The sequence below is a fragment of the Melozone crissalis genome, unplaced genomic scaffold (assembly GCF_028551555.1).
Source record: "Melozone crissalis strain CALT ecotype California unplaced genomic scaffold, PUWL_Pcris_2 ptg000006l_1, whole genome shotgun sequence".
In the NCBI taxonomy this organism is placed as follows: Eukaryota; Metazoa; Chordata; class Aves; order Passeriformes; family Passerellidae; genus Melozone; species Melozone crissalis.
The window spans coordinates 13,918,173-13,936,537 of record NW_026535784.1 but is presented as its reverse complement, the minus strand read 5'-3'; the positions used below and the strand labels follow the sequence as shown (position 1 = coordinate 13,936,537).

General features: G+C 45.9%; 1 protein-coding gene across 1 annotated transcript; it reads right to left on the bottom strand.

The window, feature by feature from the left end:
• Positions 1 to 611: 611 nt before the first annotated feature.
• LOC128946704 (neuropeptide-like protein C4orf48 homolog) lies at positions 612 to 15,019 on the bottom strand. Its single transcript, XM_054290634.1, has 3 exons — positions 14,835 to 15,019; positions 6,684 to 6,772; positions 612 to 2,868 (listed from the first exon to the last, which is right to left on the bottom strand). Exons 1-3 carry the CDS (start codon positions 14,956 to 14,958, stop codon positions 2,803 to 2,805), a joined length of 279 nt encoding a protein of 92 aa, XP_054146609.1. The 5' UTR covers positions 14,959 to 15,019; the 3' UTR covers positions 612 to 2,802.
• Positions 15,020 to 18,365: the final 3,346 nt, after the last annotated feature.

The window sequence follows — 18,365 nt, the reverse complement described above, 5'->3', positions numbered from 1 at the left end:
CAGGCTACCCCCTGCATTCCACCCTGTGTACAAACACCATGTGCCCAGGGCTATCAGCAGCAGCACTGCACCAAGAGGAGAGAAAACACAGCTTGGCTGCAAAAGGTCACAAGAACTTACTTGGCTCTGCAGCAAAAAAAAAGTACTGGAAGTGTTGGGTGGGAGAAAAAACTTTCTGCTTTAAGCACTCCTGCAATTAAATCCTTCTGCAAAATACAGGGTTTTTTCTAGTAAGTGGAGACTCAAGGGGTTCTGAATTTAAATTCACTTCCTGAGCAAAAATAAATTAAAACTATCTAGCTCCAATTTTTCTTCATGTCATCCTGCAATTATAAGGAACTTTATCAAAACCACCAAGTATAGAGTAAGGGGTCCTTAAAGAAACTCACAAAATCATTGCTGTACCTTTATTTCAAATAAGAGTGAGTTGGATTTTCTGCTTCAGCAGATTAGAATATATTAATACATTTAGTTTGAATGCAAGGTCTTCTTATTTTTGTATTAAAAATAGCATTTTTTCTCTGTGTATTTTCCGCCTAATTAAAGAACAGACATTAATTAATGCATAAGAACCATCAATTTGTCAAATCAGAAACAAAGCACACCAAATATTATAATGCATCTTGCCCTTTTATTGTCTTGCATTATAGACAAAGAGAAGTACAGAAAAATCACCCTGTTACAACCATAAAGTTGCAGTGTCACTCTGATCCCTTTGGGAGTCAGACAACATCCACTTGTCATTCATTCCACCTTTCTATTGCCACAAGCTGCATATATCAAAACTCAACTGTGAGCAACCATATTTCTAAATGAAAACACGAACAAAAAACCCCAGTTCTTGTAACAGAACTCTGCAAGATTCTTTAGGGTACCAGCAGAATAAGCATGCACAATATCAATACCAACCACAGACATGCTGCCCCCTGAAAAGGGGAGCTGTGCTGGCAAATTCACAGGTTATTCAGTGCTGGGATTCCACCTCCTGCAAAAAGCTGGCTCAAAAGCTGTGCATTACTTTGGTCCAGATATAAGTGGGATTAAAGAAGCCAAAGGCTGGTATTTTGCAAGGAAGCTGTGTTCATCCTACTGTTTTGTTTGTACAATAAAATTTAGTCTGTGATTGTGCCACAGTGCAGTGTGATGCTACCAGAAGGGAGCTGCTGCTGTGTCATGCTGCTTCTCTTGCACACAAAACAGGTCCCAAGGACCTCTAAAAGAGTTTGCTGGAATACTACAAAGGACAAAGGGGATTTCTTATTTGAAATGCAGGTGCAAGGAAGGTTTTCCTTGCTGAGAACCACACACCTTTCAAACAACTTTGGCAAAATATATGGCAACATGCTCCTTTGTGTTACTGAGTAGGACTGCACATGAAATAATAAGTTCGCAGTGGGTCAAAGTTCCCTATTTTCCTGTGTTTGATATTGTAGACAAAATGGGAGAGAAGTAGTTTGGAAACATACGGATAGCTTCCATCCTAACTTACTGAGCAGGCTGAGAGCAAAATATCAAAAACACCAGCCACCCATAGAAAGACAGACATACTGAAAAGAATTAGTAAAATGACTTTGAAAACTACTTTTTTTGTTGATCCTGTTCCAATATTCTTGTTTGCATAAAATTTTTGAGCCTCATATTCCAGCTGATACACAAATCTCTACTTTGGGGATGATGTTTTAAGCCCAATGAAAAATATATTGTTATCAACAGGAACTTTCCACTGGGGCCATTTTCTGTTCTGCTTCCCAAAATAAAGGAAAAAATGCAAACAATGAGAAAGGATTTGTTATTCTCTTTTAAAGAGTAACAAGGCACAATCTTATTGTCTACTACTACACTGCCTAAATTGGTTTGTTCTCTCTTGTCTCACACTGCAGCAGGAATATGAATAATATCAGCACTGTAACCCACCCTGACAGGGTGCAGAGTCCATGCAAGAGCTAAGGACCATTGCGGTAGAATTTAAATATTTCCTAAAATACAGTTTGCAAGAGACTCCTGGGCAAGCAGGCATTGTGTAGGCTCTGTGCCAAAACTCTCTGTAGAGGCCACTTTGAGTGGTTCAATCCAGCATGTGATTTGCTTAATGAAAGACACTTCTCCACAAGATTTTGGCAGACGCAATCAGTTCAACTGCCAGGCAGTATTCATGTGATTACAAATGTTACTGATCACATTAGGTACTTAATAAATCTCTCCAAAAAGATCACAGCTACTGTGTGTGGCGCTGAAGAAATCAAAATTGTGAGACAGATTACTGTGTCTGCTGTGCACTGGACTATTGATACAATTGGGGAACAAATCCCTTCCTCGGACAGCCAAGCAGTCAGTGACAACTATTAATTTCTAGATAATGCCAAGTCTGCTTGTTTGTAAATGTTTATCTATGCATCATGGCAAAGTAGCTTCCTTTTCATGTTATTCTTCTATGAATACATTTAAAAATTTGACTTCACTGACTTTCACAGATCTATGGCAATTCACATAAGCCAAGACATTGGCCCGAGAGTCCAAGGACAATTTTTTGCTTGAAATACCAAAAAAGCTGGATGCTATCCTTGCATACAACCTATAAGCAAGACTTTGGCATTGTTTCTTCTCTTGACATTTCAGCAGATGCAATATCACATAGACTTATGACAATAACAACAAAGCAAAAGTAATCTGAGCTATACCTGTTTTGATAAAAATGCTTTTCCTTATGGTGGAGCACAACTTGCACTCTGTATCTTCCTGTAATTTACTGAACAGCATTTTAAAAATGAATATATGTCCATTGGCCAAATCCCAGTGCCCATTTCAGTGTATTGCATGAAAGCAATCACACAGGCCTCTCTTTTCTGCTCTCAGGAGGAGGGTTTCTGTCTGGAAAAAAAACAAAACAAACACACAAAAATCCATGAAATCAAAGAACTGAATATATTGCTTTAAAAGAGTCTATAATTGATTAGATCTAATCCCTCTGCACAGCTGTAGCCAAGGTGCTCTGCTGAGTGAAAAATCATAGCTCTTAGTGCTGGTTTTCATCCAGAAAAAGTGATGAAATTAGTATATTCAGAGCTGAGATGCAGGGTATTTTTATAGTTTCAATGTTTTAATTTTCACAGTTAACTTCTAGGGAGTAGGCTGTCAAAATTATTAAAGTGTCCTTTGTAAGCACTGCGACAAATTCCACTTTCAACTGCACTGCTCTTAATTCCTTGGTGGTGATTGATGGCTTCCCGTTGATGATGCCTTCAGTCCTGTACAATTTAATTGCACCAGATAGCAAGTGCTGAGGAGCCAGTTGTGCTCTCAGTTACACTGCTGGTTCTCTAGAACAACTCTGACTTGAATCCAGCTGTCAGTCTAACCCTGTTGTCTGAAACTTGTAATCTTTCAAGGCAGATCTAGGTGTGAGCGTGTGGTTCCTATTTCAATCTGAGTTAAATTACTGACAGTTGCTGTATTATCAGTACTCGAGCAAAAGCCTAAAAACCATTCCCAATATACATCACTTAAAATTACTTCCTGTTGTATTTGGGGCTCCTTAGTGGAAAAGTATTTCCAAGCTTTTCTTCTCTGTGTACAGGGGGAAAAATAATTTTAGATCTTTAAAGATATTCAAGTATCATTCATTTAATTGTGATCAAATAACTTAAATATTTTGTGAATTCTTGTCACACTTTTGGAGAAACAAAGGCTGAGCCTTTTGCATGGCACCATCATTATGGAAGCCAATTCCTCCTGAGACTCAAGACTGTTGGTGCAAGGAATTCACATCAGCAAGTGCAATTGTGACTGAAGAGAAACTTCTGCCTGAGCATATCTTGTGGTTTTCACCCTGTGGTCTGCGGTCCCTCAAGCAGTTTGCAGACTGGCTTTGAAGAGTTTCTTGAGGGGAGAAAAAATGAATTTAGTGGGTTTAAATTCACTGTGAATGAGTTTTCCATCTACACTGCAAAAACCCATTAGAGGTTGAAACCCACTTGTCAAGAAATTATCTCAAAGCTTTGTGAAACAACAAGGTCTTCAGCCCGCTGGTGTTCCTCTGTCCTGATACCTCCTGACACACTGGACACAGCAAAGGGCTAATTAACCATGGAGAAGGAGGAGAAGGGGAAGGGGAAGGAGGAGAAGGAGAAGGAGAAGGAGAAGGAGAAGGAGAAGGAGAAGGAGAAGGAGAAGAAGGAGAAGCTGGGCACTTCTGTGTGGTCCTGCTCCCCTCCTGCCTGGCCTGGGCATCTCTGTCCCCCCAGCAATGCCCACTCTCTGTTATTCAATTCTTCTTCTCAGAGTGCAAACTTGTGCAGGACAGGCTGTTTCAGAATGGCTTTCCCTCCCCTCCCCAGCCCTGTATCCTCCTCAACTCAAACTTTTGACACCCACCTTTGCATTACAGAGGGTTTGTTCACATTCCTTGCCTGCTTTCACTTATCAGCTTAGCTCAAAGGCAGGCGCTGCTCAGCACTGCTCCCTGCTTGCACAATGCAATCTTGGATGAGTGAATGCTCCCATTGTTGGGAGCCCAGGAGAAATCATAGAATCATCTTAACATCAAACAGGCTTATTGGATTTCACAGCAATGCCAACAAGCTGTCACTGCTACCACAAAATCTGCCTGGGCGTCACTCAGGACTATTTACAGGCAGGAAGAGCAGCTCTGGGAGCACTCAATTGCAAACTGAAAGACTGTGAAATAGAGGTATCAATTACAAAAATTAATTGTGGGCCTTGATGGCATTGGCTTAGAAAGTCTCTGACATGCAGGAGCAATCCTGCATGGGGCTTCCTTTGTAGCAACAATTTCCAAGACTCAGGAGTTATTCAGTGAAGTTATTTGTGTGTCAAACTTGAGAAATTATAGCTGGTCAGCATGAGCCAAGCATCAGCAGTGGTGCATGGATATGGAAGCTCTTCCTGTCAGAATAATGAAGGCCACAGTGTGCCATTTTTAGGGCCTTGGTTGCTGTATTTCACTTTAGTATCTCTGCATCAATAATTTGTGTTTAACCAAAGCATCTCTGATAGAAAGCCCTTTGGCGTATCAATCCAAAGGCTGGGAAAGTTGTACAGCAATACAGCCTTTATTTACCAGTAGTGTTAAGCTCAGTTGAGTTTATTTACCAGTAGTTTTAAGCTCAGTTAAGCTAAGGGTGGGTGATCTTACAAACAGCTGGTTCTGTTTGCTTTTGTGATGCACTGTTCCTGCGCCCCTTGCTCTGTAACACTGGGAGCTGCCTCAGTCAGTGCCTTGGCATGTCAGGCCTGTCCAGGTCCTCACAGGAACAGAAATTCCTCTTGTGGCACCCTGGCCCCAGCTCCTCCCTTTACATTCTGCCTCACCTCTCTCAAGGCAGCACTGCTCTCTGTGGGCTGCACCCTCAGTCCACTCTCCAGACAGAACAGACACCACAGACACATCTGAACACCTTTGTGCTGGGATTAAGGAATTGTGCTGCCTCCATTGCATTCCAAAAAAATCTTTGTCTTCCCAGCAAAGCCTGTTGACAGCATAAGAACCAGCACAGCTGCAATTGCACCTGGTCTTGACATGTCATGTGTGAGAGCAAAACATTTCAGCTGACCCTAATCCAAACCAGTGGAACTCTGCCATGCACCAGGAGTGCCCAGCACAGCTGCTGGAGGTAAAGCTCCTCTACTGACATTTTACCACTTAAGAGTTATTTATTATTACTCAAGTGCATGGGAAACTTTTGGAATGTAACCCACACTCAGAACTTTGTCCTAATCAGTTTGCTATTGATAGCTCAGGAAAGATGAAGTCACTCCAGCTTTATTGTGTAGGGCCTGACACGGCTGCCCAAGGTCACAAGAAACCAAAGGCAAAGCTACATAATTGACTGATGGCTTGAGACACATAATTGATTTATGTCCCTTTGGTTGGCTCTGCTGGGAATGACAACTTGAGCTGAGTATGACTGTAGAGGAACAAGGAGCCCTCTCACTTGCCAAGGGGGATGGCCCTGCTCAAAGGAAGGAGTGGTGGGACAAGAATGCATGGAGGGGCTTTATTAGAGGAGAGACACCTCCTGCCTCTTGCAAACCACCGTGGAAATCCTACCCCAGCCAAACCCACACATTTAAGAATTACTAAAATCAGGGCATTTAACACACCCTCATTCTGCTCACTGAGACCTCTGGAGACTGGCATGTGAAGTGGCAGAATCCCCTATGTGCTGTGATAAATGCATGAAAAAATGTGCTTCTCCCTTTTCCACAAAGCATCAGTCCCTGAGCAAAGGGTGTGAGTGTGTGTGTTCGCTTCCCTGTCCTCTGCCTGCCCTGCCTGCCACCTTCTCTCTCTCCTGCTCATTTCTGCTCCTGCCCGGCGAATGCTCAGCTCACAGCAATGGTGCGAGGCACAGAGTAAATCATGTCTTGTTTTCCTCTCCTTTGTACATCTTCTTTCCCTCTCCCTTTGGCGCAGGGACTGTCTGAGGTAACTCCTTAGGCTGTTATGCAAGAAGTCAGACGGGATGATCATTACTGAACCTCTGCAGACTGTGACAAACGATCCGTGCTCGCTATAAACCCATTTGCTGGGACGGGAGTGAGTCAGCAGGGATGTCACGTCTGCTGCAGCCAGCCGGGCAGCCCTGGCCGCCGGGAGATAAATAAAGGCTGAGGGGAAGGCAGAGATAAAGGCTGAGGGAGAGCAATTCCTGCAGGACACGTACCCGCGTGTCCAGGCTGTACGCCGTCTTCTTCAGGTCCTGCAACGCCCTCTGCATGAACTCGAACGCGTGGCAGTCAACGCAGGGCCGGCCTGGGGGAGAGAGACAGACATCACTGTCACAGCGGGAAAGTGCAGCTTGGCAGCACAGTTCAGCAGGAAAGTGCAGTTTGGCAGCACAGTTTAGCAGGAGGAATACTCACAGAGCTAGCCAGGAGAAACTCCAACTCTCACCAGGCACCCACACCTGCGTGCACACAAAATCAGGGCTGCCTGTGTCTGCCTTTGTGCAAAGTCAGGGCTGCCTGTGTCTATCTATGTGCAAAATCAGGGTTGCCTGTATCTATCTCTGTGCAAAATCAGGGCTGCCTGTCTCTGTCTTTTGCAAATGTGACAGGATCAGCAAAAAACACAGAGTGCTTTGCTAGATGTGCTTTTCTGAGCATGGCCCAGACTTGACTTTTCCTGCTGCTTCAGCCCCCAGCTCTCCCCTTTGAACTGAAATCCTCACCCTATTGTAAATCAAAAGTGACTCTGATGAAGGGGAGAGAGAATTGTGCATCTGAGTCCATCATCAGAAGGCTGATTAATTACTTTATTATACTATACTATGTACATTTTGTCTAAACTGAACCTGCCCTGCACTCACTCTTGCTCACAACTGCTCACGCTGCACTCCTCTCTCATTCTCTGGTGACTGTCCCATGACAGTCTGACACACACACACTCTTGGCCCTGATAGGCCAAGGGAACAAAACATCCTCACTTTCGGTAAACAATCTCCATATTGCATTCTACTTCACACATCACAGGCACAGCAAGTGAGATAAGAATTGTGTTTTCCTTCCTCTCTGCTTGTCTCACAGCTTCTCTCTGTTCAGAGGGCATGTGAATACCACATTACCCCTTCTCAGACATGGGTTAATTCTCACCAGATACACTGAAAATAGCAGTTTGCAGTGGTTCAGGAACCAGACAGGCAGGTCTGTTTTTACAGGAGCTCTTACAGAGCAGCTTGGCAGGGGACAATGCCAGATCTGTATTTGCTTCCTTTCACCTGCTGCTGTATTTTTTCTCTGCCAGGAATGCAAAGCATCCCACTGGCTCTGCAGCTGCTGCCAGTGTGTGTGCACAGAGGGGCAGGGCAGGGAAAAGGCAGACGCTGGAGGAGGAGGGAACTTGACAACGAAAATGGCTCACTTCTTACCAGACCAGATTTCCAGCTAACTCCCTCTGGAGCATTAATATCTTCAATCTTATCTTAATTTCTAATTTTAAATTCCTGTTGAGACTCCTCTCTGCTGTTGTCACAAATGTGTCCAAGGAAGCTGGCACCTCTGTACACAAGTGTGAATATATTCATCCCTAAAAGTAAAGAAAACTAAATAATTGGTTTACAGAAAGAACTGTAACTAAGACCCCAACATGGTCTTGTAAAAAGTCTCTCCCCATCTTTCTTGTAGGCTCCCTCCAGGTACTTAAAAACAGGGAAAAGGAGAAAATAGAATCACACAGACTGAGCTTTTTTGACTTCCATTCCCAGTAAGACACCTGAAAAAAACCCACCAAATTGTCTCTAAGTATCTGCTCTGCCAGGATTCACCTGCACCAATCTCTGCCTCTTTGAAGTTAATGATGGTGAGTTTTCAGCAGAGGAAACTGCAGACACTGGAGGAGAGCAGGGGGAATGGGGAAAGATGACATTTCATACTGATCACAGAGCCCCCCTGGTGGGGAGAGTGCTGAAATCCTTGTCCTCATGCAGCCCCCTGTGCTGCTCTCCCAAAGCAAAGAGGGTGCAAAGCTGCTGCTGAGGTGGCTGGGGAGCTCTGTGGAGCCAGGGGGCTGCTGGGCAGCCCTGCAGCACCCACCTGTGCCTGCCACCCACCTGTGCCTGGCACCCACCTGTGCCTGCCACCCCTCTGTGCCTGCCACCCACCTGTGCCTGGCACCCCTTTGTGCCTGGCACCCACCTGTGCCTGGCACCCACCTGTGCCTGGCACCCACCTGTGCCTGGCACCCCTTTGTGCCTGGCACCCACCTGTGCCTGCCACCCCTCTGTGCCTGCCACCCACCTGTGCCTGGCACCCACCTGTGCCTGGCACCCACATGTGCCTGCCACCCCTCTGTGCCTGGCACCCCTCTGTGCCTGCCACCCACCTGTGCCTGCCACCCACCTGTGCCTGGCACCCCTTTGTGCCTGGCACCCCTCTGTGCCTGCCACCCACCTGTGCCTGCCACCCACCTGTGCCTGGCACCCACCTGTGCCTGGCACTCCTCTGTGCCTGCCACCCACCTGTGCCTGGCACCCCTTTGTGCCTGGCACCCCTCTGTGCCTGGCACCCACCTGTGCCTGGCACCCCTTTGTGCCTGGCACCCCTCTGTGCCTGGCACCCACCTGTGCCTGGCACCCTTCTGTGCCTGGCACCCTTCTGTGCCTGGCACCCCTCTGTGCCTGCCACCCACCTGTGCCTGCTACCCACCTGTGCCTGGCACCCCTCGGTGCCTGGCACCCACCTGTGCCTGGCACCCACCTGTGCCTGGCACCCTGCTGCCAGCACTGCCTTCTGGCTTGTACCTGGAGGAAGGGAGCAGCCAGAGTGCCCGTCAGTCCTCAGCAAGCCTCTCGGGAGTTTTGATCTATTCAGGAGGAGTTTCTCTCCCACCTGTCCTTCTCCACCTCCCCTCAGTGCAAGGGGCATCTCAGGGAGACCTGGGGATCAAGCCAGGGATTTAATTCCCATTCTGTGAGGAGATGCAAAGTCCCCACCTCTGTCAGAAGAGCACTGCTCACAAAGACTCTGCCTCTCCAGGCACAAGAGTAGTGGCAGAATGGTTTTGAGCACACTTTAAAGACACTCAACCTCCTCCTGCTTTCAGTATTGCAGTAATTTAATTGTTTCCACTTCAGAGCATGAAACAGAGCCCTTAGAAAGAACCTGCATGCTCAGACTGCTGTCAGCAAATCCATCATTTACTCAGTGTCATGCCCTGCTCCCTCTCACTCTGGTCTGCTCAGAAACACCTTGCCCTGGCTCCACCTCAGGGAGGTGCTGCCTGCCCTGAAGTGCTGACAAGCACCAAAGGGTTCTCAAAATCAGAACCTGAAGGAGGGAAAAAAATTCAGGTGATGAATGAATGTCTTCTTCTGCAGTGGGGAAGAAGCACTTTTGAGGAGAGCCATGAATTCTGTAATCTGTCACTGCTTGTCATGCAGGAAGTGTTCCCAGGGCTTTGTGAAAGCTGTGATGGGATGGTTGGGATCATTCTCTGGTATTTATGACAGCCAAGTGCTCCTGTGTGGACAGGGAGGAGCTAGTGGAATGGCACAGCCATGCCAAGTGGTTATTTCAGTTCTGCCAGCCCTGGGAAAGCAGCTGCTCTGGTATCTTCTGCAGTAGAAGGGTGGTGGCACAGAGGACACCTGCCTGTGCAGCTCTGGGTGTCCTGAACCAGCACCTGCAAAGCTCCTAACACAGCACTGCCCTCCAAAGTCAGAGTGCACATGCAGCCAGTTTCACCACATAACAGCATATTCACTCTTTAATGTCATTTCTGGGGCTGTGCTCTGTGGTGTGGGATCCTTCTCCAGGCACTGCTGTCCCTGGGTCAGCTCAGCATCCCTGGGAGCCAGTAGCCAATGGCAGATACTCAAGGAAGACACAAGAGTAAGTGTCTAGCAATGTTCTCCTGGCCTAACAGGAGGCTGGAGGATATCCTGCATCTGGCTGGTGTTTCTATATCTGATAAGCCCTCCATGAATTTTTCTCACATTAATTTGGACTGTTGCTTCCTGAATCCATGCTAACTTTTGTCATCTGCAACATCCTGTGGCAATGAGTTTCACAGCTCAGCTATTCACTGAGTGAACAAAATACCATTCCTGTCTGCTCTGAAGTTGACATCTGCTGCTTTCATTTCCTGCCTCTAATTTTTTGCAGTGGAATAGACAGTTATTAAATAATCACAACTTTGTCCTACTTAGGACTTTGATGTTCTCCATCACTCTCTGCCTTGGTCTGCTTTCCAGAATGAAGAGCTGAGCTGCTAAGCTGACCTATCTCTGTGGATTTGACCTCTCTTCATGCCCACAATATTTTCAGCAAGGTGCCCATGGAGATTTCCCCAACAGAAATATGTCTAAGTGTCTGTTTTATCAAACAAATCTAAATATGTGCTGTTGCCAATAGGAGCAGTCCCACTGTGCTTTCTGTCCTTGGCTAAGGCATCCCACACTTCCACTTGCTCACAGCAGGAGTGACAGTGAAGCTCCTCCATCAGCTGGATCACTGACTTTTATCCCTCCAGAGCAGATCCTGAATGCCCAAGTTCTGGGGCCAGGAGAGGAAACAGTGCAAGGAGAGGATACCAGGTTATGGAGAGGAGAAGGGCAGAGGCACACAGGCTTACATCAGCTTAAAGCAGCCATGAAACCAAATCTTAAGTCACTTCATAGCAAAGTATAGCAGAGTGCTATTAATTCCTTGCTGACATCTGGAAACAGACCATCATTCATAGGGAGACTTAACAGGTCTGTGGATTAACATAATGAGAATTATCAAGAGTCGGCCATAACTCTTTAAATGGGTCCTGTCAGCACAAAGACTCTATGTGTCTTTGTGTGTTTTGGGAGAAGTGGGGGAAGAGAAAAAATATATTTCTTGGCTTCTTCTTGGTGAAGAACCGGGACTGAAAGCACTGTGTAAGTCTAATTTTACTTCCCCTTGCATACACTTGGTATTTATTCTTTGTATTTCATGCACCTTGGCTAATGAAAACAGACTGACCAGCTTCTGGTCTTCAGAGTCCATATTTTAGCTTTCACAGTGGGTGATCTGGGCTAAAATGCAAAGGGAGGTTGAAGAAATAATTTATTTTTTTCTAGTGGATTGCAGAGAACTTTAAAGAAAATAATCTGTGAGTATTAGTAACACCACTTCAAACTTGAACAGTCTTTTGCATATGCTAAGTGCTGTGAATAAAGTGTAAGGACACAATTAATCATTGCTAATTAGAATTATGCATAAAGAGCTGTGCTGTGTGACTGGCAGGGAGCAGGGGATAGTGCCCCAGCCAGATCCCAGTGCCTCACACAGGACAGGATCTCCCTGCACTGCTCAAGAGATCCGTGACTCACTCTCATGCGACTCCTGCACCTCCCACACTTGTACTAAGCATTGCTGGCCCTGTCCTGCTCCTGGTGCTGCAGGAGGGACACATTCCTCCCACCAGGTGGGGGAGAGACCGTGGGGTCCCTGTGGGAATGTTCCTGCTAAGGGCTGCTGCCAGTGCCATGTCACACACCCGGGGGCAGGGGAAAGCTCTGCAGCACCACACTGCTCTGCCCTGCAGGAGGACACTAAATATGGCCCGAGTCCATCCCACATCCCTGTTAAGAACGTGCACTGGAGACCCCTTTCCCCTCTGGGCCATCCTGGCTCCGGTTTGCCTGGGCTGACAGTGTGGCCAAAGTGCAGCAATGGGGAAGTGCTGCTCATGCTGAAGAGGCAGTGCCCTCTGGAGGGGTCAGTGCCCACAGGGACCAGCTCCTGGTGAGATGTAGCCAGTGGAGCATCAAGAAAGAAAAGACCCAAGAGTGTCTCTGTACTAGATCACACCAAAGTGATTGCCCAACCCAGTGCCCAGTGTCCCACAGTCTGCATCTCTTGAGGAATATTGAAAGTCTGGGAGCATCCCCAAGCCATGAGAGCGTGGGATAGCTCCACTCTGGAACAATCAGCTCTGTTTTACAGACAGACAACTGGCCTTCTCTCATGGGCACAAGTGTGCCAGGGTCCATCCTAGCAGGGTACTGGTACAGGCATGTCCCCATGCCAGGATGCAATCCCTGGGCACTCTTATACCTCCATGGCTAGCAATGGGTGCCTTGGAAGAGCCTGAGAACAGGGCAAGTCTGGAGGGATGCATTCCCAAAGACCCTCCCAGGTCTCAGGAGTATGCTAAGGCAGCCCTTGAGCCAGAAGAAATGCCCCTTTATCTAACAGCCATTTCTAGGATTTTTTTCCCTTGATTTTAAACCAGTTCTACAATCTCACACAAATATTTAGCACCCACAATGTCCTAAGGGCAGAGTTTCACAGGTTAACCATCAGGAAGAGCCCTGACAGGCAAAGGAAAGTGTCTGGAGCACTCAGCAGCTACGCAGCACTCTCCCAACAAGTGGCTGATGAGGAGCACCAGGAGTTCCTTGTGGCTTTAAAACTCTGTCCTTGCAGCAGCCCAAAACAATTTACAATTCACAATCAGCTGACAGTCTTGCTCCTGGCCTGGTCTCAGACAGAAATAGCAGTTTGCTTTTGTAGCAGTGCCCTGTTCCTTGGGATGGGGCAGTGTGTCTCTGGGTAACACTGCCACAGAAACACCCTGAGCTGCCCTGCAGTCCACACTCCTACATTCAGGAGTGAGACAACACAAGGAATCTTCCCCAAAGGCTGTTCAAGGGACTCCAAAGCCTGGCTAGAGGAGGGTAATAACATGGTAAAAAGACTCCTTGATACTGTAAGAAGGATGGGACAGACTTTTTTTGCAGGGCCTGTTGTGATAGGTCAAGGGAGAATGGTTCTGAAATAAAAGAGTGTCACATTAAATTAGTTAAGGAAGAAGTTTTTTGCTGTGGAAGTGGTGAGGCACTGGCATGGGTTGCCCAGAGAGGGGGCAGATGCCCCATCCCAGGAAATGTTCAAGATCAGGTTGAACTTTACTCTGATCAAGTTGAAGATGTCCCAGCCCATGGCAGGGGGTTGGACCAGATGAGCTCTAAAGGGCCCTTCCCACCTATCTATGGTTTTATAATTCTGTGACACTTGGGTCAGAAACCCTGGCCAAGAGTTTTGTTCTACAGTTCAAATGGGAGTTTTCTCTACACAAGTAGAACAAGAAACCTCTGCACACATTTTCCCAAATGTGTTGACTTGCCTGTGCTGACACAGACACACAAAGAGTATGAACAATTTATTTTCCAAGCCTGATTTTCTCTTTGAGGAGTTAAATGGACTACTCATTACAAAACTTATTAGAATTAATGAATTCCTGGGAAACAGACACACAAAAAAATAGCAGTGAGATCTGGTTTAGAACAGACCAAAACTTAGCCCTAATAAAAAAAAGATAATGGAAAAAGAAAGAAATTCAACATCTAAGTTATTAGTTTTAATATTAATAAATTAGTATTTATTATTATTAGTTTCATCTAATGGAATTAATTGTGAATAAAACACAGTGACAAAATCAGACCTTGTATTAAATATTTTGATAGTCATATGAAAAGATAACTGTGATACAAAGTAAGCATCACTGAGAACTAGAGATTTGCTTTTATGCAATTATCTTTCTTTGTTGTCTTTTTCCCAGAGGACATTTTATGTTTCTAATGAGTGGCTATTTCCCATTTGCTGTCACCAAAACACCCTGAGAACATTGACTCCATCCCCTAATAACTTTGAACTATTGCCTCATTTTGGAGCTGAGAAAGTTTAGAGACTTACTCAAAACAACAGAGGAAGCTCATATAGAGCTGTGATCCAAATTCAAGAGCTCCCAGCTCCGTGGTGTGCTCAAGCCAGTCTGTCAGATCTATTTATTTTTTAGATTTGCAGTATTTCAGAAATTTATATTTGCTTTCCAAATGCACTGTTTGGGTAAACGTCCCCTGTGTTGATTTGTAGTAGCTACAAGAAAGTTGAACTTGACCTATTGTTCCAACCAAATACTAAAATAAGCAAGATGCAAAGCCCCAGCAGAAATACACACAAATTTTCTTCTAACAATACTCAGACTAGTAAGGACATCATAGGTATTTTAATAAAAATCTGTGTATATCAATTAAAACTATTAGTGAAATGAAACTCTCAAGAATCTAAAAGACCTACAAACAATGAGCTTGAGCACAAGCTCAAATGAAAATTAAGAGTATGCAGTTAAGCATTTTTTCCCCAAATAACTACTAATCCTTGCTTGCATGCTGTTTCTGTGGCTGTTGCTTTCACGTGCTTTGCTGCCACGGCACAGACTCATCATTATCAGGCAACACCAGGGTCCCCTGGAGCAGGGAGCCCGTGTGGCTGCTGGGGGCAGCGGAGGAAGGCAGGCAGGACAGAGTACAACTGTAGGAGGTACAAGTGCAGCAGGTACCTACTTTCTGCAGGGATGGCAGTGCCGGGGTCCTGGGCAGCCCCCACGAGCCTGGCGCTGAGCAGGCTGAGCGCCGACAGCAGCAGCAGCAGGATTCCCACCCGCGCCTCGCTCCGCACGGGCGCCATCGCTCCCAGCAACAATTCCAGCTGTCTTCCCTGCCTGCAACGAGGAGAAGCAGTGAAAAAGCAGCAGTTTGCTCCCTGCAGGCTGCTCACCAAGAAGTGGGTGAGATGTGCTAAGCCCAGACCCCGTGCACGCACGAACCCACTCGCACACGCCAGTGCCGGCCACGCCGTGGGCCCCAGATGCACACCAAGGCCCAGCCTGCCCAGTACCTGCTCCTTCACGCCTGGGTGCCAGAGCCTTGGAGCAGCTGGGGAGAGCAGGCAAGGCTCCAGCAGGCACTGTGAGCATGCGCCCCTCCAGCATCCCCCCTTCCCTGATTAGGGTCATTGCCATGGAGATTTGCTATAGCAACGCTGAAAAATTGGAGCTGCCAAGTGGCGAAGAAGATTTAAAGGGACCACAGTGTGATGGGTGGTCACTGCTGCTCTCCTCCTCTGCTCCCAAAGGCCATGCCCTCTCCTTGGCAGACACTGGTTGCTGACACCCACATAAGAGAGTCTTGGGCAATTTTTGTGTTTGTTGCTGTTGTTCCCAAAGTGACTGTGCTGCAATACACAGCTCCCATCCCTTGCTTTAGCTGTAACTCACTTAAAGTGATATTTCATTCTGTGAGACATCAAATGAGAGAAAAACTCAGAAGTTTGCTTGGATAAATGAAGTCGCAGGGCCTGCTGATGGTACTTGGCTGATGGCCCCCTGTACTTTGGGGAAGAACCCATTACGGCCTTTGTTTAACTACACTGAAAACGAGGCCTTGTGGACAGCAGCACCCCTGGCATACGGACCAAGCACGAAAACAGATCCTGCACAGCATCACCCTAGGGTAACCATGATAAGACCCCAGCCAAAACCTACACACTGCAAAAGTTTAAGGATGCTCTCTTCAAGCTCAACTTTTGATCCGGGATCAGCGCTTATTTATTTATTTGTTTATTTATTTATTTCTTGTGTCCTGACAAAGTTAAAGCAGGAAGCTTCCTGGAGAGGGAATCTGTGTAAGCACCTGGCTGAAACCAAGCATTCAGACAGGGGAGGTGATACCTTTTGGAAAAGAGAAAGAGATGCTCAAACACCTACCTGCTTGCCCCAGAGCATGATTAAAGGCTCATTTTGCAACATTACTGTTCAATTCATGGCTTTGCTGTTCTTTTACAGAAGGACACTACATCTCCTCTCACCAAGGAGAGGCTCCAGCCTTCCTGGCCTACACAGAATAACCACCCTGCCAGGCTGTGGAAGTATCAGTTTTCCCAGACATAGACATAGTTTATCCTTGGCTTTCTTCAGCCCTAGAGACTTTCACCAGCACTGCATTCTGTTTCTATTTCACTTGTTCCTGAGGCTTTTTCAGAACTACATCTTACAGCCCTCCCAGCAATGCTTGTGCTTTTGGACCAGGTTAGTTTAAAGGTCCTCTCACAGGACTTTCTGGCAAAGTGGACATGCCTGTCTTGCGAGGGGGCAGCCCAGAGTTATGGAAGCAATTCCTACAAGAATGACACACTCTCAAATTTTTAGCCCACAGTGCAACCGAAACTCAAATTCCCTTGTGTGGAAGGTCCAGCAGAAGGTCTCAGCCACTGGGATCTTCACGAGGTGAGTCTGGTCACACATCTGCACCAACATGTCCCACTGGCTTTATGAGAAGCTAAGACTCCTAATCCAAGCTCTGATGCTGGATGCCTGGACTGAGGCTGTGTGAGATGGGCCAGTTTTACATTGTTGGTCTCATCCCAGGCCTCCCAGGCCTGTTAAAGGAGCAGCTCCACAAGAGCCAGGATATAAACAAACATTATAGAGCCTGACTGTACACTCATCTAGGGCTGGTCATACTGTCTGTGTGCCATGATCTTCTGTTTTAAATAACAACAAATTTGAATTCTGGCACAAAATCCAAAATCCTCACACTTCCATTCACCCTGGCATATGAATTTCTTGCCTGTACCCTCATTATGGTCCCATAGCTATAACCCACTTTTCATACATGGATTTCAAGAAAGGGACAGGAAGGAATTACCTACAGCTGCAATAACCTTTGGTGAGGTAGAAAGCACTGTTTGTTCTAATATTTTTTTCAAGGTATCAGTGTAGTCTTTTCAAAAATTCTAGCTACTGTGATATCTGCTGTAGGGCATTCTGTATCCACCCCCTAAAGGGGTACAAGGTGTTAGTTCAGTGTCACTTATACTACTAAGCTTAAAATTATGTAATTATTTTCCCTCCTCTTCTCAGTGCCAACATAAAACAACCAGACACCACACTTACAGAGTCTGGCCAGTTTTTGTGTCAAATGCCAGGGTCTTTAAGAAACATGAAAAAAGTTTCCAACTCCTCCTGCTAACAGAACCATGTGGTCCAAGACATGGTTCTCAATTCACAGAGAACAGGAGCCAGTCTGAACGGAAAAGTTCCAGAAATCTGTGCTATTTTCTCACCTCCAACAAAGCTGAAGAGGAGAGACACATGAAAACATTTGCATGACTTGCTTAGCTATTACATTCACTATTGGGTATCACCATAGCTAAGGAATACCTGTACCAAATTAACTTTGGAAGACAAGAAAATTCCAAGAGATTCACAGAAGTCCATTTAGTGTCTGAAAAATATCATAGTTTATCCCAGAGGGCTGTCAGAAATATTTTTACCTAATTTTCTTTTTCTACAGAGAATACACACCTAATAATTTTTTGCTAAAAGAGAGAAAGAATTTCCTCCAAAACAATCAGAATGATCAGGCATTTAAGGGGAAGATGATTAGTGGAGATAGACATCTGGTGGCTTCCTTGGAAAATTTCTTATTGATTCCTAAGTGTTACAGGTATTGAAAGTTACATCTTTGAAGTGGGGAAGAAAATTTATATATCCAGTTAAAATGGCTTTCATTGAAGGCCTGAGTTGAATATGTGTGCAAAAAAGGAAGATGCAGGCAAAGGTTCTGGTCTCAGAACTAACTCCATTATTACAGTCATGGGCACACATGGCAAACAGGGCAGTAAATCCCAGCCTAATATGAAGTGCTACATCATTGCCCACTCACATGGCCATCAGCCCTTTGTTGGACTCAAACAGAAGGAAAATCCACAGGCACAGAAGAATCTGTGTCTGGTCACCATGAGCTGACAGACAGAAGGGCAGGAGAACAACCCCAGGCACGAGCCCAGAGAGGCCAAGACACAAAACCAGACACAAGCAGTGTGAAACATGAAGGACAGCAAGAAAGCATCCTTTCAACACAAGGGGAGTAAAATGAGGAAGATAAAACCCAAGGGGAGAGTTTATTCTCTGTTTAGCAGAAGGGCAAAGTTTATCAAGTTGCTGGCTTGAAAAGTGGTACAGAACTAAGCATCTCTGTTATCTACCAATGAAAACAAGTCTCACACAACTAATACCAGTGAATGTTTTAGGT

Coding starts and splice junctions, on each gene's coding strand:
- LOC128946704 (XM_054290634.1), bottom strand. CDS start 14,958: ATGGCGCCCGTGCGGAGCGAGGCGCGGGTGGGAATCCTGCTGCTGCTG. Junction 6,773..14,834: donor CACTGCCATCCCTGCAGAAA/GTAGGTACCTGC, acceptor TCTCTCCCCCAG/GCCGGCCCTGCGTTGACTGC. Junction 2,869..6,683: donor CGTACAGCCTGGACACGCGG/GTACGTGTCCTG, acceptor TTTTTTTTCCAG/ACAGAAACCCTCCTCCTGAG.